General features: G+C 48.1%; 1 protein-coding gene across 1 annotated transcript; it reads right to left on the bottom strand.

Moving 5' to 3' along the window:
* Window positions 1-27,440, bottom strand: LOC311527929 (protein PML-like). Its single transcript, XM_084642391.1, has 10 exons — window positions 27,367-27,440; window positions 21,634-21,780; window positions 19,989-20,467; window positions 18,428-19,008; window positions 14,325-14,549; window positions 11,127-11,164; window positions 7,782-8,019; window positions 4,379-4,437; window positions 3,363-3,501; window positions 1-2,666 (listed from the first exon to the last, which is right to left on the bottom strand). The coding sequence occupies exons 2-10, from the start codon at window positions 21,676-21,678 to the stop codon at window positions 1,897-1,899; spliced, it is 2,574 nt and encodes an 857-aa protein (XP_084498517.1). The 5' UTR covers window positions 21,679-21,780; window positions 27,367-27,440; the 3' UTR covers window positions 1-1,896.

Below are 27,440 nucleotides of genomic sequence, written 5' to 3'. Positions count from 1 at the left end.
ATCCAGGTTTTCTCACCCTCCGCCCCCCCAGCCCCCCAGACTCACTCTCCTGCTGGTAATAGCCCATCCAAAGTGACCACTCTCTTTACAATGTGTATGATAATCAAGATTGGCCATTTCCAGCACAAATCCAGGTTTTCTCACACACACCCCCACCTACGCAGAGCCCAGCTAAACTGCACAGAGCCAACAAAACGGTTCCTTACACATGGATTATTATGGCATTAAACTGTACTCGTGCTGGATTTCAAGGAACGCCCTGCTCAGCAATAGCTCTGCCCATGTTGTTATTATTATGTGCTATTTGTATTACAGTAGCACCTCGAAGCACCACCTGAGATCAAATGCAGCCAAGTAACTTCACCTCTTTGTGCTTCTACATCAGCCTCTAGCCATTGGCCGCTAGGAGGAATGGTACTTATTTGTTTCCATAGGACATAACCACCGCCTCCTAACACTCCAGTGAGGCAGGGCGAGACTATTTTCCCCAATGCACAGTGTTAGGAGGCTTATTCCTTCACCCACTTACTTCCCTGGTCCTTCTCGCATGAACAGAGAGCAACAATACCCAAAGCCCAAAGGTGCAAACAATTCGATGTTTATTGGGGTGAACTTCCAGCAAGCATGATTCCAGTTTCCTTCCTTAGTGTCCCTCTTCCCAGCTCTGACACCACAGAGCCTTACCTATCTGTGTCCCTGTTCCCATTCCTACCCTTAGCCAAACATGATTCCAGCTTCCTTACTCCATTCCCTGTTCCCGCCCCCCCACTTCCTGATTGACTGCAGACTATATAGTAAAACTTGAGTTCTGCTTTGCTATACCTTAACCAATCATTTTCCTGAAATTTAACTTACCAATCCTAACATATTGTAACACGATTATGTAACCAATTATATCCCACCACCTTAATTAGTTTACACCCAGCAAAATTATTTATACAGCAGACAGGAACAATCACAGAACCAGACAGAGATTATGCAGAAAAACAATAGCAAAGTGGGAACTATAATGACAAAACTATACAGAAGTGAGGATTTCACATCCCAGCTATTGAAAAGTGAGTTCTTGCCAGACAGGATGCTATCAAACTAAGTTTCCTTTTACATTTTCTAAGCGCTTCCCTTTCTCTGGAGGCGATAGGCATTATCAGGACAGGATTGTGTTCCTAACAGCCCAATAGCACCTTATTTCAATGTGACTAAGTTGGAATGTGAGGATGTGACCGGTCGCTTCCCAGCTTATGGCTGCCTCTGCTGCTTAGCCAAAGACCTTAGCCTAAGAACAGGGCCTCAGGCTGTCACAGTAAGAGAAGGCCCTTACACCAGCAGACAGTGATTTTGATTCTTTTTTTTATACCTCTATAACTAGCCAAGTGATAAGAATACACCTAAATTCTTAGAGTATAGGCCTCTACAGACAGGCCTGAATAGGACGTAACCACCACCTCCTAACACTCCAGTGAGGCAGGGCGAGACTATTTTCCCCAATGCACAGATGGGAAACTAAGGCAGAGAGTGGCTACATGACTTGCCCCAGGTCACACAGGAGGTCTGTGGTGGAGCAGGGACTTGAACCCATGTCTCCCAAGTCCTAGGGTAGTGCCCTAAGCACTTCAGCTTAACAAAGTTTTGTATATGAAATAAATATAAAGGGGGGGGGAGAGAGAGTCCCCTGCCCCCCAGAACACCTGATCCAAGCAACCCAGAAATTCATAGTTCAGATCTAGATGTGAGCTTTGCAACAGGCCCTGCTCTAGATAATGTGCCAAACTGAAGACGGTGAATCTGAACTTCTTGAATTCTGGTGGAGTCTGGACCTCAGAGCTGAATGTTGCTGCTCAGCCTCATGCCTGAGGTGCCATGCATAGATATATTTGTCTGAGCTATAGATGTACTTCAGCAGTCTGGCTCACTCTTTATTGCTCGTGGCAGTTCATTTGCTGCTGCTGCTTGGTGCCCAGCTGATGGCTGTGGGCTTTGGAAATGGGCTTTGATCTTACTTAGCTTTCGGATTTTCTTCTCAGAGCTCTGCAGCCGAGAATTGAAGAACCTGCAGAACTTCTGCAGCCCTTTCTCAGGGTCCCTCAGGTATAAGGTGTGGAGCTTGGAAAGGCTCATGTTGTGCATGGACAGCATCCGCACCGAAGGCTTAGTGAGAAGTTTCTCATTCAGCAATGGCTGAAGGGAAGCATAACATTCCAGATTAGAGCAGGTGAGCACAGGCTTCGGGTCCTCCACTGGATCAATCTCCAGAACCGTGCACAGATCCCTTAGGGCCTTTGCATTCTCCAGGGGGCTGTTATCACTGAGCTGCCGCCAAATGTAAGTGTTGGCCAGGTTCTTCAGTTTGTAACTCCCAGCCTTGGGGATCTTCTCTTTAATCAGGGGCAAGATGTCCAGGAAACCAAAGACAGCTGCACTAAACTCCTCTTTCTTGCTAATGAGATCCAGAGATTGAAAAAGGATAGGAAGGGCTGGTGACCAGAGGTCATACCCTGCTAAGATGGGTTTGTGGACAGAGCAGAGGTAGCGGAATAAAGTCTTCACACCAATCTCACAGACGCCGCCTTTTGAGATCAAGCCAGGCAAAGATTTCAGAGGCTGAATCAAGATGGTAAAGTTCTTTTCTCCATCCACCAGAGCCAGCTGAAGGATTTTATTCGCTGCTGGGAGTGAAAGACAGAATTAGTCGAGCGAAACTAGAACATTGAGTGAGCTCCTCACCTGGTGTAATTATGGACTTCAATGGAGCTACAACGATTAACAGCAACTGGGGATCTGGCCCATTCCAATTCTCCTCATAGTCTTCCCCAAGCAGGTCATCAGTGTCTGACATCCAAGTATAGCTTGCCACATCAGGGATGCTTCAACTAACCCTTCCCATTTACAGTATCAACTGCTATCTCTGTAGCACCATGTTCCTGGGAAAGGGGAAAGGTGTCTCTCTGACGCTGCTATGATGGGGCATCTGAGGTGCTTCCTCTCTTGAATGTGTCACTTCTGAAAGGGAATGGCTGCTCCAGAAAGTCCTGTGGCCATTAATCTAGAGCCCTGAATGACCATGTGGAAGGTGCACTGGCCACTAGCAGCTGACCATCCTTACATAAAAATATTCATGTCCTCATGGACTTGGTGCTCCTCCCAACGGCAGAGCTGCCTCACCATGCAGTGGGGAGCATACTACACCCTAATGGGGACATGGCAGAATGTACTTTCCCCAGCATGACCAGGAAGCCCCATGACATCTGGCCTGCCCCTCACTCCCCCCGATAGGACTGTTGCTAAGCGCAGTGATCTCACCCCAATGATTTGCAGACAGGGATTCACATTTGCCTTTAAAACAGAAATTCTCAGGGTCTTACTCAAGAACTTGAGGTCAAAGAAGAGCAGTGATGCTTGTCTCGTGTTGAGCTCCCTCAGGCTGCCAGCAGGAAAGGCCAGGAGGTCTCCCTTGCTGCTCTCACAACTGACGCTGTTGATGTCGTCTGGCAGACTAGAGTCCTGGGGAAGAAAATGGTGACTTGTTCTCAAAAGCTCCTAAAGATGCCAGAGCATGAGCTCTGGAAACTCACGACCTCTAGTTCCCCCAGGATGGGCTGAGGCACTGTAAACTCACTGAGTCTCTGTCTTCGCTGCAGAGTTCATTCAGGTGATTGGCACCTGGGGCTGAGTTCCTGGGTTAGCCTAGCCTGGATGTGAGCAGAAAAGCCTTGCCCAGGTTACTGTGTCCTCATGGCTGCTGTGCTCCCCCGTGTGTGTCCTTAGAGCTGTGGCACCCCTCCGATGGTTCTTAACACAGCAGTGAGCTAAGCTGCTCTATGATTCTTCCCGGATAATTGGGGGAGACCTCCTTTATCCTTCTGGGCACAAGGGGATTGTGGGAAGGCAGTGGAGGACTATCAGCACTGTAGTGGTTTAGCTGCATCCTCACTGCAAAGCAGGTGGGTTACCCACCTCAGTGAAAGCAGGGCTCTAACACTCCCCCCACCCACCCCAAGCTGGGCAAGCTAACTTGGGTGTAAAGCACTGCTAAACTCAGTAAGGGGGTTTTGCGTATGGACAGGATGGGGGTTGGAGCAACACCAAGGGAAGAGCCCAGGTTAACTCTGCAGGGAAGACAAACCCTTAAGTGCTTTGGTAAATCCATTAGGTGCCTCTCTGCATCGTTAGGTGCTTAAATATCTCTGTCAATCTGGTCGGGGCATCAAATCTCATTTGAAAATCAGCCTAAATGCTGAGCGCCCTACACCACATATACAGACAGTGTCTGGTATGTTCCAGCTGAGACAGGTCATACTGGAGGTTGTTCTCAATCGCCCAGCATCTACCCTGGGAGCTGTGATGCCATAGGTGCTCTTGGGCATTATGCCACACTCACTGTTGACTCTTCATCGCTGTCATCCCCTTCAGAGCTGTCCAAACAAACCGTGGGATCATCTGCAACAGACGAAAAGGCACGTCAGACCCCTGAAGGTGTCTGAGTGTGCCAGGGACTGCAGGGGTGTATGTGCGAGACTAGGGATTGGTGTGTGTGATAGGTGACCTTCCTTTTTCACATGGTGCACAGTTAGCCTGTGGAACTCACTGCCATAGGAGATAATTGAAACCAAGATCTTAGCAAGATTCAAAAGAAAGACTGAATGTTTATATGGATTTTAATTTTGCTGCTTCTAACTACCCTGACTGTCCCCTTGTTCTTGTATTATGAGAATGGGTGAATAGCAGCCCCCATCTACTTTCTCCATCCCATGCATGATTATGTATGTCTGTGTCACATCCCCTCTCATTCATCTCCTCTCTAAGGTGAAGAGTCCTAGTCTTTTCAATCTCTCTTTCTATGCAAGGTTTCCCTTACAGATAGCAAGGAAAGAGGGGTGCAGAAGGCCAGGCTACCAGAATCTGAACAAACACCCAAGCTGGGGGATTGATTTTGCTCTCATTTAAACTGGGGTTTCTGATGGTTACATGGGGGTAACTGAGAAAGGAAGCTGGCACTTGGTGTGCATTGAGATGCATACATTGTCTGGAGAAAGAGAAGAAAGGGAGCAATTCTGCACCAAGCAACAGTCCCTCAATATTCACACCCAGTATATGTCAAAATTCTCTGGTGGAGAGAGTGGAAAAACACAGGGCTAATAATAATAATTAAAACAAAAAATTGTGTGAGATTTTCTTAAGGAAAATTAGGCATCAATGGAAGTTGTGCACCTAACTTCTTTAGGTATCCTGGAAATTTCCGCTCCTAGCTAGCAACTTGAATTCATAGTTTAAGGAGAGAAGGAACCATTAGATTAACTAGTCTGACCTTCTGTATAACACAGGTCAGGCAGTTTCTCCCAGTTACCCCTTCTTCCACTGTAGGACCCAGCTCGGGTTAGGTATGGAGTACCCCGAGGTCAAGGGAAGCACTTGCTCAGTGCAAGTTTGCCTTTTCATTTGTTAGGTTTAGGTCTCCGTGATCTGCAACTGGTAGCCGCAGCCTCAGAGTCTGGTGCATTCTGGGGCATCAGAGCAGAACCAATCAGCTGTGGAATATATGAAGATACATGTGGAATCAGCTGTATGATAATGCCCTGTGTCACTGTGCCATCTCAGGCATTCAGCACATAACCCTAGGCTTGTGTCTGTGTGTGTCCAGGGCTGCATATGTTTGTGTAGCGATGAGGGAATTTCTGTGGCCTACTCTGACCTATTAAAGAAAAAAAAAGTCTGCAGGTCACCATTACATTACATCCTGTTAAGCATTTATGGGGCTTTCCTGGGGCTAATACAACACAGTGTAGAAACATGAATGGAATTAAATCCAGTGCAGTTAAAAGGGAATAGGATCAGCAAATATATACAACTCATTTGGTTCTGTGAATAAGATCATAAAGTGACCAAACTGGACAGTCTCTACTTAAAAGAATAAATGGACACAAATCATATGTCAAGAATTATAACATTCATAAACCAGTCGGAGAACACTTCAATCTCTCTGGTCACGCAATCACAGACATGAAGATCGCTATCTTAAAACAAAAAAACTTCAAATCCAGACTCCAGCGAGAAACTGCTGAATTGGAATTCATTTGCAAATTGGATACTATTAATTTAGGCTTAAATAGAGACTGGGAGTGGCTAAGTCATTATGCAAGGTAGCCTATTTCCCCTTGTTTTTTCCTACCCCCCCCCACAGACATTCTGGTTAAACTTGGATTTATGCTGGAAATGGCCCACCTTGATTATCATACACATTGTAAGGAGAGTGGTCACTTTGGATAAGCTATTACCAGCAGGAGAGTGAGTTTGTGTGTGTATGGGGGTGGGGTGGGGGTGAGAAAACCTGGATTTGTGCTGGAAATGGTCCACCTTGATTATCATACACATTGTAAGGAGAGTGGTCACTTTGGATGGGCTATTACCAGCAGGAGAGTGAGTTTGTGTGTGTGTGGGGGGGGGGGGGGAGGGTGAGAAAACCCGGATTTGTGCTGGAAATGGCCCAACTTGATTATCATACACATTGTAAGGAGAGTGATCACTTTAGATAAGCTATTAACAGCAGGAGAGTGGGGTGGGAGGAGGTATTGTTTCATGGTCTCTGTGTATATAATGTCTTCTGCAGTTTCCACAGTATGCATCCGATGAAGTGAGCTGTAGCTCACGAAAGCTTATGCTCAAATAAATTGGTTAGTCTCTAAGGTGCCACAAGTACTCCTTTTCTTTTTGCTAATACAGACTAACACGGCTGTTACTCTAAAATCTGATCCCTTTAGGAAATCTGTAGGAAATCAGAGGAGGTACTTTTCTAACTGTCCACCAGATGTACCTCTCATAGACTCAGACTTTAAGGTCAGAAGGGACCATCAATGGTCATCTAGTCTGACCTCTTGCGAATTGCAAGCCACAGAACCTCACCCACCCACTCCTGTAATAGACCCCTAACCTTTCGCTGAGTTACTGAAGTCCCCAAATTATGATTTAAAGACTTCAAGTTACAGAGAATCCACTATTTACACAAGTTTAAACCTGCAAGTGACTGTGCCCCGGGCTGCAGAGGAAGGCAAAAAACCCACAGGGTCTCGGACAATCTGATCTGGGGGAAAATTCCTTCCTGACCCCAAATATGGTGATCAGTTAGACCCTGACCATGTCAGCAAGACCCACCAGGCAGATTCCTGGGAAAGAATTCTCAGTAGCAACTCAGAGCCCTCCCCATCTAGTGTCCCATCACCAGCCATTGGAGATATTTTCTGTTAGCAGTCACATATCAGTTACATGCCATTGTAGGCAGTCCCAGTATACAATCCCCTTCATAAACTTATCAAGCTCAGTCTTGAAGCCAGTTAGGTTTTTTGCCCCTACTGTTCCCTTGGAAAGCTGTTCCAAAACTTCATTCCTTTTATGATTAGAAACCTTCATCTAATTTCAAGCCTAAACTTATGTTGGCCAGTTTATATCCATTTGTTCTTGTGCCCACATTGGCCCTTAACTTAAATAACTCCTCTCCCTCCCTGGTATTTATCCCTATTGATGTATTTATCTCTCCTCCACCTTCTTTTGGTTAGGTTAAACAAGACAAGCTCTTTGAGTCTCCTCTCATAAGGTGGGTTTTCCATTACTCGGTTCATCCTAGTAGCCCCTCTCTGCACTTGTTCCAGTCTGAATTCATCTTTCTTAAACCTGGGAGACCAGAATTGCTCACAATACTCCAGATAAGGTCTCACAGGACCCACATTTATTTCAGGAATCTCTTTGTGGATTCACTGATGTAAATGGTCAAAGTGATCGTCTCTGCCTACCTGGCTCACATGGCTCATAGATGTTATTTTCCAGCAAGTCAGCTACTTTGGCTGCACTGAAGCTGTCAGTCACGCATGAAGAGTTGCTTGCTGTTGAGGAACTGGTCCCCGGTTGTTCCAGCAAATTCTGTTGGTGCTTCCTTGCTGATTGCTCCCATTTGCCTGCATCAGCTTCAGTCTTGATCACCTTCGCAGGGGCCTCGGTTTGGACTCCTTTCCTCTTCAACAACGAAGGGGCCTAAACAATGAAAACAGATCCTTGACAGCTCATCGTTTTCTGCTTGGGAATATGTTTGAAAGAGTCTTTGGAGATGGTGTGGCTCTAGGTTCCTTAATGTGGAGGCTAGACCTATGCATTTTACACAATTTGGGACACATAATAGGAAAGGCCCTGACATATCATAACAATGGGTGATGGATGAATGGACAGACAGCAGTGGATGTTCTCAGTTCTTGGAGATGACCCCAGAAACATGGAAAATGGGTGGCTCCTTCTGCCTCCACCCGCCAGCGGATGGAGAAGGGAGCAGCACCCAAGTCATAGTCAGTGACAGTATCATTATTTTTTTCTCTTTGGGGGAAAAAAACCAAAGGTAATTCAGTGCAAATAACTTTGTTAATTAAAACTGAAGTTGGCAATTTAAACCCTCACATCAGGAAATGACAAAAGGAGAACTTACATTTGCTTACTCACTCTGTCTCTGTTCTCAGCAAGTCACTTCATTCTCCCAGCACCCCAAATACATTTCCCATTCCCCCATCCCCTTAAATAGTTTGTGAGCCCGTTAGTGACCCTTACTTTCTTCTGTGCTTCTGAAGCCACCAAGACCCTGTAAAAACAGCGGTCTATATACATAGGGAGGCTGTGCATGTAAGAGATGTCTAGTAAACATGCTCATTTGGAGCCACTGTACCCATGTGCTTCCTTTATATTACCTATATTGAGTAAAGAGACAAAGACACAACAAAATCCCCTTGCCAAGTATCAGTTAGGGAACTGTTTATATACACCTGTACATCCCGAGCATTTGCTAACATTAGAATCTGGAATATTTACATGGCCTGTGTTTTGATGCCTCAAGGTTCAATGTCTTTCCGATACCCTATCATGTAAGGTGGCAGGGTTAGGGGTGGCATGGGAAGGGCAAGAAGTACAGTGAAGGCTAGGCTCTGCAGCCCTTCCTAATGTTGGTGAGTTCTTACTCACATCAGCAGTCCCACTGGCGATAATGCTACTGATCTCCTTTGAGACCTACTGATGAAAAGTGCTAGATAAGTCTGACAGGGTGTATCAACCCCACGCTGGCAAGGCGAGGGTTAACAATCTGTTTTGGGCCCAAGAGGCCATGCCCCCTCGCCCTTGTTGGGCATGCTCCCAGTAGAGAGAATGTTCAAAAGGGAGCAGCACAACACAGTCTTGGCTTACTGAGGAGGAGAGCAGTTGTGTGCTGCAGTCTCCTCCCAGGAAGCCGCCAGGACTCCCAGCCGCCGGGTCCGAGCCTCCTAGTCAGTCGGCCATGGGAACTAAAGGGGATGACTTCCTGTTACCAGTGGAGGAGCTGCTCCAGATGGACCAGTGCAATCACAAGAGATACCCCACCTCCGACCCCAAAGATGATGCTGGAGGAAATAAGATGAGGGCAGGAAGTGACCCAGGGTATGAGTGTGGAGATATTGGGCCTGAGCTCTGTGCTAGGCTACCTGGTTTTAAAAGGGTCAGAACATGGAGGAGTAGGGTAGGCCCTGGTTCCCCTACCCTCCCAACTCTCACCACAGGGCGATAACGCCACGAGGCAAAGCGGCCCCTTAGACTCTCACCAAAGGGCAAAGTGGCCCCTATGACGGTCACCACAGGGTGATAACGCCACGAGGAAAAATGAGTTCTTGCACTCTCACCACAGGGTGATAAAGCCGTAAGATATACTGGACCCTTGGTCTCCCAGCCTCGGGGCGGTAACGCCACGAGGGGAAGCGGCCCCTTGGTCTCCCAGCCTCGGGGCGGTAACGCCACGAGGGGAAGCGGCCCCTTGGTCTCCCAGCCTCGGGGCGGTAACGCCACGAGGGGAAGCGGCCCCTTGGTCTCCCAGCCTCGGGGCGGTAACGCCACGAGGGGAAGCGGCCCCTTGGTCTCCCAGCCTCGGGGCGGTAACGCCACGAGGGGAAGCGGCCCCTTGGTCTCCCAGCCTCGGGGCGGTAACGCCACGAGGGGAAGCGGCCCCTTGGTCTCCCAGCCTCGGGGCGGTAACGCCACGAGGGGAAGCGGCCCCTTGGACTCCCAGCCTCGGGGCGGTAACGCCACGAGGGGAAGCGGCCCCTTGGACTCCCAGCCTCGGGGCGGTAACGCCACGAGGGGAAGCGGCCCCTTGGACTCCCAGCCTCGGGGCAGTAACGCCACGAGGGGAAGCGGCCCCTTGGACTCCCAGCCTCGGGGCGGTAACGCCACGAGGGGAAGCGGCCCCTTGGACTCCCAGCCTCGGGGCGGTAACGCCACGAGGGGAAGCGGCCCCTTGGACTCTCACCACCAGGCGATAACGCCGTGAGGCAACGCTCCCCATTGCACTCCCAGCCATGGGGCGATAACGCCGTGAGCCAAAGCAGCCACTTGGAATCTCACCATGGGGCGATAATTCTGGGAGGCGAAGCGCCCATTTGGACTCTCACCATGGGGCAAGAATGCCACGAGGAGAAGTGGACCCTTGGATTCCCACCACAGGCAATATCTCCGCAAAGTGAAGTGGCCCCTTGGTATCTCACCACGGGGCAATAACACCATGAGGCGAAGCAGTGCCTAGGACCCCTACTGTTGGGTGTTATATCCTGGAGTGTCACCATTGGATGGCGCTGTCAGCCTGGTTCATCCAACCAACCCCCTGAAAAGAAGAGCTAGGGATTATTATTTTTATTGGCTCACATGTCCACCAATTTGGATGTGTGATCGAACCTTGAGGCAGGAGAAAAGGAGGGATAGCTCAGTGGTATGAGCATTGCCCTGCTAAACCCAGGGTTGTGAATTCAATCCTTGAGGGGGCCATTTAGGGATCTGGGGCAAAAATTGGGGATTGGTCCTGCTTTGAGCAGGGGGTTGGACTTGATGATCTCCTGACGTCCCTTCCAACCCTGATATTCTATGATTCTATGAAAGGGATGGAATTGAGGGAACAATAGGACCTTAGATTAAAATTGCTGTATTAAAAACAACACAGGGCAAGAGGAACATGTATATCAATCAGCCCTCCATTCCAGCCAATGATCCTGAAAACTGAGCTTGGATTCCTGCCACAGGTACAGGGAATGCTGCATGTGCTGATCCCCAATTCTGACAGAACAAGCACAAAACTGTCTTACCTTGCTGGAATTATCTATGGATCTAGCTGGGGCAGCTTCTAGAAAGAACAAAAAAGAATGAGTTAAGTAACAGGCCAAACCACCATCGGTATGCATGGGAACAGCAGTGCTGGCTAATAACAAAACCTAGCTTTAATATAGCATTTTTCAGTAGTACATCTCAAAGAGCTTTGCAAAAGAAGTGTCATTCTCCCTGTTTTAAAGATGGAGAAACTGAGGCACGGAGTGGCAATGTGATTTGCTTAAGATCACCCAGCAGGCCAGGGGTAGGGCCAGAAATAGAGCTCAGGTCTCTTGAATCTAGTCCAGTGTTCTATCTACTAGGCAAAGCTGCCTCCCAAAATTGCTGGTAGGAGCCCCTACAGAATGCAGGCAGAGAGCAACTAATGTGCACAACCCATTCTCAGAAAGCTGCCAAGGGCAGGACACAAATTCATGGTACACTGAAGCTGCACAGGGTGAATGGCCATGGCATATCAGCTGCCATTATTCAAAAGCCCTAGCAAGTGTCCTACATGCCTGAACATGTGCTGCCACTTTGACTGAGTCACCTGGCACCACTTAATCCACTTGCCTCACATAGCCACTCCCTGGACCAAGCAGCCAGTGCACACTGGCAGAGCAGCCTACTCACCGCTCACAAGGCCCAGCTAACACACTGCAGGATCAGGGCTGCACACGGGACCCGGGACAGGCAGGCAGAGAGAACACAAACCCTCATGCACTCACACACAAAGGGAGACAGCAGGCGAGCATGTACTAGGGAACTCATGAGAGAGGAATAGGTGGGGCTAGGTGTAAGGGAAGGGGGAAATTCCCCATCAGGCAGTGAGGGCCCTGAGGTGAAGGAGCCGTATGGCCCCTCTCTCAAGGCCATAAGAGGCTGCTGAGGAACACAAAGAAGGAGAGGAGGAGGAGTGGAGGGTGAAGGGGAACCCAAAAGTTCAGTGGCCAGAAGCTGATGGTGCATAAACCCAGCCTAGAGATAAGGGGCAGATTTTAACAGGGAGGGTAACTGACCATTGGAAGAACTTACCAAGGGAGACGGTGGATTCTCACCCCATGAAGTCTTTACACTGAGACTGGATGGATGTCTGTCTAAAACATACACTCCAGCTCAACCATAAGCTATGGGCTGGCTGCAGGATCCCGGGTGGGTTTGATAAAGAAAAGAACCAGAAAACAACCCTATAATCATGTAAAGCTAGGCTTCTGTCTTTTTTCTGTGCTTATCTGTCCTTTCCCTATGTTTATGGGTAGAAAGAATTTGAACTATGTGTAACCTGTACTCCCCGTTTGGGGAAAGAATTCCTTATACAGATGGGCCTCCATGTTCATACCTCAGGACTCAGACCAACAGGGATTGACCGGTTTGAACTGGAAGAGATATCACAAAGTATGTTGAACCAAGCTATAAAAGCTCTACCTTGTTCTTTGTTCTGGGCTTCACCATATTCCTCTGTGTAGGAATTGGTGAGCCCTTCAGCTAGCATTAAAGTGCCTCATTTTATCTAAGAGTCCTGACTTTGTGTTTGTTTGGCTAATACAGAAGTCCAGGGAAGGCTACCCTCCCAACCCTAGATGGGGGTGGGAAACCCTTTTTCCCTAACAGGTTCTCTGGGCTGTGTTATACAGGCAGGTCCGACTAGATGACCATAAGGGTCCCCCAGCTTTAAAACCTATTGATGGACGCAGAGACACACCTACAATTCAATCCAGCAGGACTTCACTGGCCTTCCAGACTATACAAGGGCGACAGACAGGCAGAGCCACAGGAACCTGTCGGGGTAGTTGCTGTGTGCTGTGCAGACACATAATGAGAAACAGTCCTGATCTGAACAGCTTCCAGCCTGACTAGAGGATCCACCAGGACGAGGCTGCCCACTGGGTTTGGGGGTTGACTTGCTGTGTCCATCTGTCACTCCTGCCCCAGGGGCTGGTGGCTGTATGTGCTAGGCCTTGGCTGCCACCTCTCTCCTAGGGTCAGGAACAGTTATTTCCCTCACGGCTTTTTGATGAGATGACGATTCTGATTCCTGCAGTAATGTAGGGAGAGGTCTTGCTCCCGCTCCGTCGTAACTTGGATACTGGCATGGAAGCTGATTCCAGAAGAACACTGAGATGATGTCATTGTTAGTACTAGTGTTATGCAGAGGCCCCATGATGCTAGGTGCTGTACAAACACATGGTGGTAGGAGCCCCTACAGAATGCTCCTGCCCCAAACGACTGACAAAGGCAGTGCTGTTATCCCCTGTGTACTGAGGGGGAATTGAGGCACAGAGAGATTGGGTACACTGCCCAGGCTTGCCCGGAGAGAACTGAGCCCAGGTCACCTTAGTCTTCCTTATACACAAGGCCATCCTTTCTCCTCAGTGACACACGCTTTTCAGGGACATAAAGGGAAAGAAAGCATGCAGCTTCCAACTCTGGCAATTATCAAAGCACCAGGAAATCGAGAGGACTAGCAAGAGGAACATTAATACTTCTTCTTTTTGGAAACTGCTGTAGTCAGGCCCTGGCATCCGCGCTTGTGTCACTTGCCTCTGCCATGATCCATCGATGTGCCGGTTCCTGTCCAGGCCCCCTCTCCTGTCCCAGCCCTCTCTCCTGCCTGTTTGCAGGAGCAAACAGGCTGGGGTTGCACAGGTAGTTTGGTGGAGGAGGTAGATGCCTGGGGAGGAGGGAAGATGGAGTGGCTGCTGGAGCAATGGACAATGGGTGCTGCTGGAAGCAGGGAGACATTGCCCTCTGGGGTGTCAGGAAGGAACAGGTCCAGCAGGTCCGAGGGCAGTGATGGCACGAATAAGCCCATGGTCTCAGGGAGGGGTGGGCTCCCTGAGCCGGGAGGGGCTGAAGGAGGCTGCTGCATGGCTTGCCACCAGCTAGTGGTATCCTGCAGAAAGGGAATCAAGGCCGAGGTGAGGGTGTGGAGGGAGCGGGAGATGGATGTGATCCCACGCAACATAGACAGCAGGTGCCTGTTTGTGCTTTTCTGTCCTTTCAGGATGCTGCTGCCTGCTTGGCTCACACTGGCCCTGGGCCGGGCCACTAAATCCCCATGATCTGAGGCCAGAGGGCCCCATATCCCCCCACAGACACTCGGGATTTCCACCTCAGCACTTGTGAGTTGCCTGGAGGTGGTCTCCTCCTCCCCCTTCCTTTGCACCTGGGCTAGTGGAGTGGTCAGTAGCCATCACCTTGGTTAGCTGGACAGACATCTCCTCCTCCATCCTCACATAGGTGGGGCTCAGCCTGGGAGCTGGGGGGACACGTGGGGTCCTCATGGGAGAGCAACCCTTCATTGTCATTGGCAGGGAGGTGTCTCTGCTGGTGGGAAGCCTCTGGAGGATGCAGAGGCTCAAGGCTGAGCGTCACAGTGCTCTCGTCCTCTGACGGGGGGGCCCGTTGCGGAGCAGAGGTACCTGTGGGAGGGGGACATAGGAGGGTGAATCAGGAGCTGAAGGGCCGCCTGCTCCATGGGACCAGTGACCAATTCAATAGAGCGGATTGTAGGTTTCATGGGCGCCTGCTTGCACAGGTGGTAGCACTGTGGACGGGGGAGGAGAGTAGATGGGGTGGAGATTCCTACCTGGAAACCCCAGCCATCTGGGGGAGTCTCCTTCCAGATGGTAACAGCAGAGGTCTTCTGAGGACCTCCTTGAAATGCCTGCCCCCAGCTCTGTGCCCCGGACCCCCAAGAGGAAGGATGAACAGAGTTGCAGGCTATGCCAGCAGTGCCCAATCTCCCAATGCCCATCATGGTGTCTCAAAGCATGCCCTACAGCAAAGCCGCATCCTGGGCGTGGACATTGAGCCCCTGTGCCCCCGACCAGCTAGCCCACAATGAACCATCACACATGCCACATTTGTTGCAGTGATGCTGCATGTCTGCCTCAGAACTAGTGCCATCTGCTGCATGGCTATGCTGCTTCTTTCAGACTCCGAGGCCAGTGTCTAATTGTTGATGCTGCTGCTCATGGGGGTTGAGACAGCAGTGCATGGCTCCCATGCGGAGCGTGATACATGACAGTGCATGTAATCAAGCCCAGTTGTTCCTTTACACCAGGGTCCCCCACTGTGCTGTCTGCCTACCTATGTTTCATCCCTATCTGCCTCCCTTCCTGCCCAACAAAGCGGGTGGGTCTCTCCCCCCCAGTACACTCTGTCATCATATGGTGAGATGGCTATGTCCAGTAGCATCCCTGCTGCTGCCCATTCCCCAGGTGGCTACCACTTCCTGACCAGACTGCCCCTTTTTGAGCACTTGTGACTGCTGTTATCTTGACAAACAAACTGGGATTGAACCAGGAACCACCAGAGCTAAAAGCATAAGTTCACTAACTGCAGCTGTAACAGACATATCTCCTGTGCACTGGACATAGATAGAGGCTTTGTCACACCCACCTACCAGTGGCTTACACACACTCCCCTGGAGGGAGGCCAAGACCCAACCCTAATGGGCAGTGCTCAGTGTGTATTTTCAGAAGCCCTTATACAGCCAGACGGATGTCTTGAAAACTGGTATCACATTCAATGCAGCCAAAGGAAAGCTCTCATGCCTGGAAATTCTGGCCTTAGCCCTTATTTTTGCTTAGCAAGTCATTACAAAACCAGCAGTGTCTTTGCTACTCATCAATACTCACCAAAGAGTTTGGACAAACACATTTCAGATCACGGATTGTTCACCACTGTTTCACTTTGACTAGTCACCGTTCATGATTCTTGCCGTATGATTTGTCACCTAAGCCTTTTCACTCCCTGATTGGATAACTGAGTATACCAAGTAAGGAACTTCCCTCTTTCCAGCACTGTTTTTCAGATAACAATTCATTAGAGTGGAAGTTCAGGGCCGTCAAACACCCAGTTATTTTTCAGATGCTCACAGATAATGTGCCCTCACCAGCCAGTGAACGCAGCTTGACGTTTGGGTTAAAGAAAATATTGGCAAATCCTTTCTTTTACCAGTCAGCCTACTCTAGTGAATGACCATGAGATAAGTTAGATAACGTTGATGGTGTGTGGAAACTGTGGGTGATCACTAGAGTTGTCAAGCGATTAAAAAAGTTAATTGTGATTAACCGCATGATTAAAAAAATTAATCGTGATTAATTGCGCAGTTAAACAATAATAGAATACCATTTATTTAAGTATTTTGGATGTTTTCTACATTTTCAAATATATTGATTTCAATTACAACACAGAATACAAAGTGTATAGTGCTCACTTTATATTTATTTTTATTACAAATATTTGCACTGTAAAAAAACAAAAGAAATAGTATTTTGCAATTCCCCCATTACAAGTACTGTAGTGCAATCTCTTTATCATGAAAGTTGAACTTACAAGTGTAGAATTATGTACAAAAATAACTGCATTCAAAAATAAAACTTTACAGCCTACAAGTCCACTCAGACAAACAAGTTAGGTTACAATTTGCAGGAGATAATGCTGCCCGCTTCTTGTTTACAGTGTCACCTGAAAGTGAGAACAGGCGTTCGCATGGCACTGTTGTAGCTGGTATTGTAACATATTTACGTGCCAGGTGTGCTAAAGATTCATATGTCTCTTCATGCTTCAACACCATTCCAGAGGCCATGCGTCCATGCTGATAATGGGTTCTGCTCAATAATGATCCAAATCAGAGTGGAACAATGCATGTTCATTTTCATCATCTAAGTCAGATGCCACCAGCAGAAGGCTGATTTTTCTTTTTTGGTATTTTGGGTTCTGTAGGTTCCACATCTGAGTGTTGTTCTTTTAAGACTTACAGAATCATAGAATATCAGAGTTGGAAGGGACCTCAGGAGGTCATCTAGTCCAACCCCCTGCTCATAGCAGAACCAATCCCCAATTTTTGCCCCAGATCCCTAAATGGGCCCCTCAGGGATTGAACTCACAACCCTGGGTTTAGCAGGCCAATGCTCAAACCACTGAGCTATCCCTCCCCCCAAAAGCATGCTCCACACCTCATCCCTCTCCGATTTTAGATGGCCCTTCAGATTCTTAAACCTTGGGTCGAGTGCTATAGCTATTTTTAGAAATCTCACATTGGTACCTTCTTTGCATTTTGTCAAATGTGCAGTGAAAGTGTTCTTAAAACGAACATGTGCTGGGTCATCATCCGAGATTGCTACAACATGAAATATATGGCAGAATGGGGGTAAAACGGAATAGGAGACATATAATTTTCCCCCAAGGAGTTCAGTCACAAATTTAATTAACTCATTTTTTTTCACAAGCATCATCAGAATGGAAGCATGTCCTCTGGAATGGTGACCGAAGCATGAAGGGGCATATGAATGTTTAGCATATTTGGAACGTAAATACCTTGCAACACCGGCTACAAAAGTGCCATGCGAAAGCCTGTTCTCATTTTCAGGTGACATTGTAAATCAGAAGCAGGCAGCAGTATCTCTCATAAATGTAAACAAACTTGTTTGTCTTAGCGATTTGCTGAACAAGAATTAGGACTGAGTGGACTTGTAGGCTCTAAAGTTTTACATTGTTTTGCTTTTGAGTGCAGTTATGTAACAAAAGAAAAATCTACATTTGTAAATTACACTTCACGATAAAGATATTGCATTACAGTACTTATATGAGGTGAGCTGAAAAAATACTATTTCTTTTATCATTTTTACAGTGAAAATATTTGTAATAAAAATAATATAAAGTGAGCACCGTACACTGTATTCTGTATTGTAAAAGAAATGAATATATTTGAAAATGTAGAAAAACATGCAAAAATATTCAATAAATTTAAATTGGTATTCTACTGTTTAACAGTGCAATTAATCAAGATTAATTTTTTTAAATCACAATTAATTTTTTCTGCGTTAATCATGTGAGTTAACTGTGATTAATTGCCAGCCCTAGTGATTACTAATTCATAGGCCAGAAGAGACCATGATGACCATCTAGTCTGGTCACCTGCATAACACAGGCCAGGGCATTTCCCAGACAGGCTCTAGAATTGATGCTCATCTTCTATTTTGTCTCACCTGTACACACACCACCCCTGAGGCAATATTCTCCATCCTCACTCTTCAGACTGACCCAACTTGCAACACTAAAAGAGCAATCAGAAGCTCCATTATGCAGTCACAAGTGAAAGGTTCACCAGCCCCACTCCATTCCATGCTGGCGGCAGCCAGAGATAATGATGGTACCATGTCTACAACCACCACCTCAGAGACGTGTCATAGAATCATAGAATATCAGGGTTGGAAGGGACCTCAGGAGGTCATCTAGTTCAACCCTCTGCTCAAAGCAGGATCAAGTCAAGTTTGTGAAAGCGTCTTACCTCTGTCCCCCGTCACTCTTTCAAACAGAGCCTGGAGTCTGGCTTTACACTTGGCGAAGCCTCCAGCCTGGACACTGACTCCCACAGCCAGGGGCTGCAGCTTCCTGAGCTCCTCCAGTGACCCCTTGATGAAGGGGTGCAGGTCCATCACCTCCTGGTCTGATGCGTAGAGATGCATCTTCTCCACTAGCTGCTCACTGGCCCCCATCCTTTTGAGCACGGCTTCTGTCTGCTGCAGCTTCCCCTCCAGCTCCTTGTTCCCCAGGTGGTGCTGCCTCTCTGCCATCTCCAGCAGCTCCTGCTCCTTCTCTCCGATCAGCTGAACCATCTGCTTGACTCTCTTTCGGATCAGCTCCTGGGTTTCAGTCGTCACTTGGTCCAGGTGGTCAGCTTTGCTCTTCAGGTTACTATAGGCATCTTGGAAGATTTCCTCCTTCTTCTTCAGCTCTTCACTCATGCTCCCCAACTCCTGCTGCCTCTGCTGGATTTCCACCTTGATATCACAATGCTTGCCCATGTGCCGGCTGTCCAGCAGAGCACAGATGCAGCAGATCGGTTTTTGGCACTCTCTGCAGTAGATGCTATTGATGAAAATACAATTCAGAACAGTCATTTAGAGGACTCTTACCCCATTCTGCTGGTGGCCTTATCACACCCTTCCCATAGCCAGTCCTCCTTTGCCTAAGGGGAGTATGGGAAAGTGGCCAACGATATCGAAGAGTAGAGCCATTACACCCGGCAGTGAGTGACTTGGGATGTCTGGCTGTGCTGGGTTTCAATTAACTGTTCAGTTATAGGCCTTCATTTCTTCCCTCCTTATACTGCTCCCTGCTGGGGAGTTCAGATCATTCCCCAGGCAGAGCAACCCTTCTCTTCCCACAATGCACTCCTCCAGCAATATCCTTGACTAGGACAGAGCCTGCCTGATTCCCAGCCACCTCTCCCTCCTATGACTGACTGAACAGCTCTGCGCTGACATTCTCATTCCTCCCTCCAGCTTCCTCTTTGCCAATCTGCATCTGCCTGCTAAAGAAAATGGGCCAGATCACAGCTGGGGTAAATCACTGCAGTTAAAGAGATGAGGCCCACTGATGCCAGCTGGCCCAATATGATTTATCACACAACAGCGCCTGCCACAGGGTGGTGGGCCCCTTTAAATGATGCAGATCCAGTGCCCCTGTGCTAGAACAGGTACTCCCAGCTTGGCCAGCTAAGAGGGCAGGGCAGCAGCTGGGGCTGTGAAGAGCCAGGCTGTCAGGAGGGAAGGGGGAGTAGTAGCAGAGTGAGTTCCCTGGAGGGGAGGCAGTAGGAACCTGCTGGGGAACGGGAGCCTCCAGGGCAAGAGCCCTGAGAGATGGTGTTCAGCTAAGAGCGGACAGAAGAATCCTGCAACAGGCCCTGAAGCAGGAAGAACTGAACGAGGCATGGGGCTGGGAGCTGGAGCCCAGGCTGGGCTGAGGAACTGTTTTGGTGGTTTGCCCACATGTGAAAAAGAAAGCTGGACCTGGAAAGAGACTCTGGGTGCAACTGCATGGAAAACAGATCAGGTTGTGAACATTACCTCAGCATCTGGTTCGCATGGGTTGGATTGGGACAGGACAAGTTACTGAGCTTCCTGGAACCACCAAGGAACTCCCTGGCAGATCCCACCTTGAGATCCCTCACTGCCTTGGCCTCATGGCTCTCTCGCTTTAGATACCTCTGATGGGTCTCAAAGCACTTGACACAAAGGAACTCCTCACAGTCAGAGCACCAGAACTCTCCCTCTTGCCCACAGTTGTCACAGACCAGATCACTGCCTTTGATGATCTTCTGGTAGGTGCTCAGCTTGGCCTGCAGATTGGCGAAGAGCAGGTTGTCCTGGTCTGGGATCCCACTGGCTTGTGGGATGGGAGCATGGCAGACGGGGCACTGGCCAACAGGCTTGTTCTCTTCCAGGCAGTTGGAGCACAGGGTGTGAAGGCAGGACAGGAGCTTAGGATTTCTGGGTTCTTTCCGGCATCCCTGGCAGAGCAGGAACTGGAATTCTTCCTCCATTGCCTTTGGAAAGGAGAGAGATTGAGGCCCAGGGTTACTAATGCTGTACAGCTCTGTTCTGCAGCCCAGCAAGGGAGGCAACACATGCTGTATGCAGGCAACTTGATGGGCCAGGTCCTGAACCCCATTAAGAGTGCTTTCCCATTGCTGCTCTGGTGACACAGAGCAAGTCGCATGCTATTAGGGGTGTGACCCCATGCCACCCCCATCCCAGCCTCAGCATAGGGGTCATGGCATGGAGGAAACAGAGGAAAAGCACCTTTCACTTTCTCAGCTGGGTATCATCACAAGAAACCCCTCTCACCCCTACATCTGTCTCTCCCCCACTTCTCTCTCACCCCCTGCCCTCCCAAGCTGTCTCTCTTCTGGCAGGGCTAAGAGGGAGTACTGCTTAGTGACTCTGGGCTGAAGCTCCCTCCCCCATTGTAGATGCATCTACTCAGCCTTGTTCCATCTCTCTAAGGTACTTATTGCACTCCTGTTATCACAATTCTTCACAACCATTGAGGCACTCACACTTACAATGGTGAGGTGGGGATCAGTTATGCCCATTCTACAGATGGAAAACTGTGGCACAGATCCTCAAATAGGCTCTGAACTCCCCCTAGAATCAATGGGAGTTAGGCACCTCCCTACGTTTGAGGATCTGGGCCTGAGTGACTTGCCAAGGTCACATGGGGAACCTGTGAGAAACCCCAGGAATAGAGACCCGGAATAGAACTCAAGTCTCCTGATACACAGGCTAGCACTCAAACCACTAGGCCACCCTGCCTCTCCAGAAGGGCATGCTGAAGAAGCAGCCCATAAAAGTCCCAGGCGGAGCTAGGTAACTGGCAGCCACCCTCAGTGGCAAGCAGGAGATTCCACCGAGCTGTGAGACCCTCCCCACTGCCAGTTGTCTCTCACTTCCCGTTCCCCCTTTGATGCCCTATTCCCCCTTTGCCCAGGCACTTCCCCTGCTGCATGGTCACTGTCATCATGCTAATCTCCCATGTGCGCTGGACACAGCACCACCTGCCATGGGGAGGTGGGAGATCCTCAGGCATCTCCTGGGCTTCTACACATCTTGCTGCTCCTCATTTTCCTTTTGCATGTATCACAATGCCTCAATCACTAAACACCCGAGCCAGTCCCTCAGGAAGAAGATCCGGCCATCGCAATAAGCTCACCTGTGTCTGCAGGCTGCCTGGGCTCCCCTGGGACAAGAGAGCCATAGTCCATGAGGCCCTGCCTCTATCAGAACTGTATCTGTGGGATCTGGACACTCCTCTGCTGAGTAATTGCTTCAGCAGGTTCTGGCTGGTAAGTTTCGATTTCTGAGAAGAGAAAATAACCTCTCTTCCTGTTTCTGGCCTGTAGTGAGTCCCTTTCCCTGTGCAGCTGCCTCCTGCCCTGCCCTCTGGTGATCATTTGCTGCTTTGACACATTATTTATCTTGCCAGGGCAGGAGAGATATTCTGAGAACACCTGGCCCTCTCAGGGAAATAATATGCCTGAGGCCATGCATGTTGGGTCTGGATCAAGGCCTGAGCTTCCCAAGCTCCAGGGTGCATAGATCAGCATTTGCGGTTGAGCCTCTCAGAAAAGATTGGTTTCAGAGTAACAGTCGTGTTAGTCTGTATTCGCAAAAAGAAAAGGAGTACTTGTGGCACCTTAGAGACTAACCAATTTATTTGAGCATAAGCTTTCGTGAGCTACAGCTCACTTGATGAAGTGAGCTGTAGCTCACGAAAGCTTATGCTCAAATAAATTGGTTAGTCTCTAAGGTGCCACAAGTACTCCTTTTCTTTTTCAGAAAAGACTGTAACTTACAGTTAAGGGGCCTAATTCACTGCCCCACTTCTGCTCCAGGCCCCCATTGGCAGACAGGGGAGGTGCTGCTGGGCAAGCTGCCTGCAGCACTCACTCCTTGCATGGCTGTGAGTGGGCAGGGACAGCTGCTAATGCGGACTGATTCCACTACACCTGATTGCAGCACCCCCCTGCAGAAGCCCCCAAGGGGCCACTGCACCAGATGGTCAGATGGCAGCAGTGTTCCCGTCACACCCCAACATGTCTTCTCTGCAGGTGGGGCGGGGTGGGAGGGGCTTGAAGGACGTGGGATAGAACAAGCTAAACCCCTGTGTGCCGTTGGAATGATACAAAGGGGCTGATGTGTCTTTCAGGACACTGTTTATTTCTGTGGCATCTTTGGACCCCTTCTGTTTCTGCTTCATCTCCTGTGACTCATAAGCACCATACAAGAGATCACCTAAGATGCAAACGTCCATCATCATTTCATGGCTGCTAGCAGGGACACTGAAGATGTGTGACAAGGGGCAGGCATGAGGCCCAACAACAGCTGTGCTGGGTGCCTCATGCTGCCATGGGTGCCAATGAAATCCTCACCTCCCCTTAGCACATGGCTCAGGAGCAAAGCTAGGTCTTTTGTCTCACTGGGCCAGATTCCTGATCTGTTATACCAATGTTATCACACCAGCTCTGTCGACATTTGTGGGTTACTCCTGATTAACACTGGCATATCTTGGCATATCCAAGGGGCGGGCGGGGAATAAATCCCTTACTCTATTGCAGTTTTGCTTTCAGCCACAGTGAGGGACCAGCCTGCTATTTAAAAGAAATCTAAAGCTTGTTTCAGGACAAGATGGTTATTTATAGAGAGCGGGGCCAGCAGAAGGGATTATAGGAGACCAGGCCCGAAAGCACCAGTAAACAGCTCCTTGTTTATTGCAGCCGTGTAATTAATTGTTGTGGGCCAAAGTGCACCTTCCTTATATAGCAAAACTCCTAATCAAGGCACTGGGCACTTTGCTTGACTAAGGATTATAGAGTTTGCCCCTGATGGTTTTGTGCTGCTCAAAGATTGGTGCTTAAGGCAACAATCAGGTTCCTGGCTAGGGAACCTGCCAGCCCTGCCCAGGATATACTCACACCATAGACTAGAGCAAGACATGCTCTATAGGAGTGGTGAGTGTGTTTCCTTTGTCGCTTTCACCTCACCCCTGGCTGTGACACTGGTATGGAACCAGGGGGCTTATAGCTTATAGCTTATAGCTGTCAGCTGCCAGCTGAGAGTTCTGCTGCAGGCCTAGCTTGCTCTTGAGGATGTCTCAGAGTTGCATGGTAGGGCAAGTCCTCATCTTCCTGTATCTTTTAAAAGGATTTGGTGCCAGGAAATTGGACTCATCTATCCTTGGTGTACAGCACATTAATTATTAATAAACATTTCTACTGTATAAGTGCCCAGAGGTCAACCACGCTGGGCCCCATCATCCTAGACCCTACAATCTCAAAGCACATGCAGAGGCAGGGATCAGCACCTGACAAGATGTACCTGGCAGATCTTTGTAGTCTCCATATTTTCAAGCTGAACATTTATTTTAGATCACAGGAAACAACAAAAAACAAACGATTGTTCCCTTAGAAAGTGTGCAGAGAGAGAGTGGGGATCCCCCCCCTTTCAGCATGCTGCATGAGCTCTGCAATGCATCCTGGCAGACAGCAGAGCTAGAGAAATTTAAAGCTGCAGTACACCAAAGTTACGTAGCTACAGATACCACAAAAAGTGTTCATTAGCAATCCCTAGCTCTCATGTAGTGCATTTCACCCATAGATCTCAAAGCACTTCACAAAGGAGAGCAATTTCACTATCCCTATTTTACAGATGGGAAAACTGGGGCAGAGAGGCAAAGTGATTTGCCCAAGGACACCTGCAAGTCAGTGGCAGAGCCAGAAGTAAAACCCAGATCTCCTGAGTCCCAGCCCAGTGCTTTATCCTCTTAATGTATACAAATGATCAGACCACTACAGTCAGATAGCTAGTTACACAGAATCAGAATATCAGGGTTGGAAGGGACCCCAGAAGGTCATCTAGTCCAACTCCCTGCTCAAAGCAGGACCAATTCCCAGTTAAATCATCGCAGCCAGGGCTTTGTCAAGCCTGACCTTAAAAACCTCTAAGGAAGGAGATTCTACCACCTCCCTAGGTAACGCATTCCAGTGTTTCACCACCCTCTTAGTGAAAAAGTTTTTCCTAATATCCAATCTAAACCTCCCCCACTGCAACTTGAGACCATTACTCCTCGTTCTGTCATCTGCTACCATTGAGAACAGTCTAGAGCCATCCTCTTTGGAACCCCCTTTCAGGTAGTTGAAAGCAGCTATCAAATCCCCCCTCATTCTTCTCTTCTGCAGGATAAACAATCCCAGCTCCCTCAGCCTCTCATAACTCATGTGTTCCAGTCCCCTAATCATTTTTGTTGCCCTTCGCTGGACTCTCTCCAATTTATCCACATCCTTCTTGAAGTGTGGGGCCCAAAACTGGACACAGTACTCCAGATGAGGCCTCACCAATGTCGAATAGAGGGGAACGATCACATCCCTCGATCTGCTCGGTATGCCCCTACTTATACATCCCAAAATGCCATTGGCCTTCTTGGCAACAAGGGCACACTGCTGACTCATATCCAGCTTCTCGTCCACTGTCACCCCTAGGTCCTTTTCCGCAGAACTGCTGCCTAGCCATTCGGTCCCTAGTCTGTAGCTGTGCATTGGGTTCTTCCGTCCTAAGTGCAGGACCCTGCACTTATCCTTATTGAACCTCATCAGATTTCTTTTGGCCCAATCCTCCAATTTGTCTAGGTCCTTCTGTATCCTATGATACATGTAACATGTTTATTGTAGATCAAGAATAAATACAGAGGAACTTACAAAATAAAGATATGTACATATACACACCCACATATATAGCTAATCAAAAGTATGCAAATCACTTTGAAGCACAAATTAGACCAACCACTGAATTCTAACCACTTGTGCATGGAAGTTCAAGAACTTCTAGGGATCCTTAGTCTAGGACATTCCCGAAAACTCCTTCTCTCATCCCTCCTCTATAAGTTCTGTGGCCCAAAGTTTGAGAAATGCCTTTGTTTTCACAGGCACAATTTTTCACTTGCAAATCGTGGGTGCAAAAATCAACAGAGAACAGGGCTTGTCTATGTGGAAGTTACTACATGGCAAACCAGGGTGTGAATCTACGCACATTTTGGGACTTTTAATGTGCTGTAGCAGTGTCCACACAGGGATGCTGCACTGTGGCAAGCTAATGTGCTGTAGAGTCACACCTTGCCATGCCCTGCAGTAATGTTCCATGTGGACAAGACCTAAACATCCCTTTGCACCAACAAATCAAGTCATTAGATGACTAGCTGCAGTGCTGGAGCACTGCAATTCTACCTCTCCTGCTGGAAGGGAGTGGTTTATTTTTTGTTGACAGGAACCCAATGCCACTCAATGAGATTCACCCGACAGGGCAAGATGCCCAGCAAGATGGATGGGATTTTAAGGGTTTAGTTGCCCAAATGTCCCCATTCAGGGGAAATGTGTCAGGATTCCCTCCCCACTCTGAACTCTAGGGTACAGATGTAGGGACACACATGAAAGACTCCCCTAAGCTTATTTCTACCAGCTTAGGTTAAAACTTCGCCAAGGCACAAATTCTTTGCCCTTGGAGGGTATGCTGCTACCACCAAGTGATTTAACAAAGAATCAGGGAAAGGACCACTTGGAGTTCCTATTCCCCCAAAATATCCCCCTGATCCCTTACACCCCCTTTCCTAGGGAGGCTAGAGAATAATATCCTAACCAATTAGTTACAAAGTGATCATAGACCCAAACCCCTGGGTCTTAGGACAATAGAGAAATCAGTCAGGTTCTTAAAAGAAGGATTTTATTTTAAAAAAAGGTGTTGGATCATATTAAAGAAGTTCTGTATTAAAATCACAAATGAGTTTGATTCCCCAGAGTTTAAATTCCAGGGTATTACTAATTAAGAGGTCTCTTGGTTTTTGGTCCTGTTTCTCTCCCTCTATGTGTGAAACTTGCAAGCTGCTAATTGCGTTAGTACATTCTAAGACAGAGTCTGTTCTCAAAGCAATTCACAGAGAGAGAGACTCAAAGCAATACTCTAACAACAGAAACAGCACCCAGAGACTCCCCACCCTTTTGTTGTATTAACAATTGTGATTAAAATAGAGATAGAGGATGTCTGTGGATGGATGCTTGGTGTGGATAATAACTGAATGATCAGGGAGGTGCCAGCCTAAGAATCCAGTGTCCATCGGCTGAAGAAGGCGTCAAGTGGAAATAACCAGAGGATCCCCCCGGTGGGCAGACTGGAATCCACCCAACAGCCTCAAGAATGGGAGAACCAAAGAACAAGATAACATCTTGGAGCCGTCAGGAATGTGCTATCTGCTGATTGATTCAGCAACAGCATGATGAAGCAATTCCCATAGACTGGCATAGGAAGAAATTCCTATAAAAATAGACTCTAAAAAGTGAGAACTTTGGGGTCTGATTCTGCAAACCAACTTCCAGGAGCATCAGATGAGCATCTGACAAGGCCCTGCTCCCTCCTCATGTCCAGGCCACCTGGCCAGTGGCTTGGCATGAGCAACTCTAAGGCTAGTAACTATGATAACAACCTTGCAGAACCTGTGTGTGGGTGTGGGTGTGGGTGTGTGTTTGTATGAATGAATGTGAGAATAAATATGAGATTGAATGGAATGTTATAGCTATAACTAACTGCTTACTATGATTCTTTCTGTATTCACAATAAATGTGGTATTTTGCCTTTTTCCCTTTAATAAGATCCTGCTGGTTTTTATTTTATTGGTACAACAAAGGTAAAACTCACCTCTGTAAAATCAGGATGGAAAATAACTTTACAGGGTAACAAAAGATTCAAAAACACAGCAGAACTTCCTCTAGGCTTAGTTTCAAAGTTACAAAAAACAGGAAAAAACTTCCCTCCAGCAAAGGAAAAATTCACAAGCAAAACAAAAGATAATCGAACACGCCTTGCCTGGCTTTTACTTACAATTTTTGTGGCTTTTACTTACAATTTTTGTAACATGAGAGACATTTAGGATGGTTTATAGGAGAAGGAATTTTCTGACCTCATGCTTCTCTGCTG

The sequence above is a fragment of the Lepidochelys olivacea genome, assembly GCF_965140295.1.
Source record: "Lepidochelys olivacea isolate rLepOli2 genome assembly, chromosome: 10".
NCBI classification, from domain to species: Eukaryota; Metazoa; Chordata; order Testudines; family Cheloniidae; genus Lepidochelys; species Lepidochelys olivacea.
The sequence above is the reverse complement of the archived record's forward strand: the minus strand, read 5'-3'. Positions and strand labels throughout refer to the sequence as shown.

Coding starts and splice junctions, on each gene's coding strand:
- LOC311527929 (XM_084642391.1), bottom strand. CDS start 21,678: ATGGCTCTCTTGTCCCAGGGGAGCCCAGGCAGCCTGCAGACACAG. Junction 11,165..14,324: donor TGTCTGTCCAGCTAACCAAG/GTGATGGCTACT, acceptor TGTTCTTTCTAG/AAGCTGCCCCAGCTAGATCC. Junction 8,020..11,126: donor CCATAGATAATTCCAGCAAG/GTAAGACAGTTT, acceptor TTCATTGTTTAG/GCCCCTTCGTTGTTGAAGAG.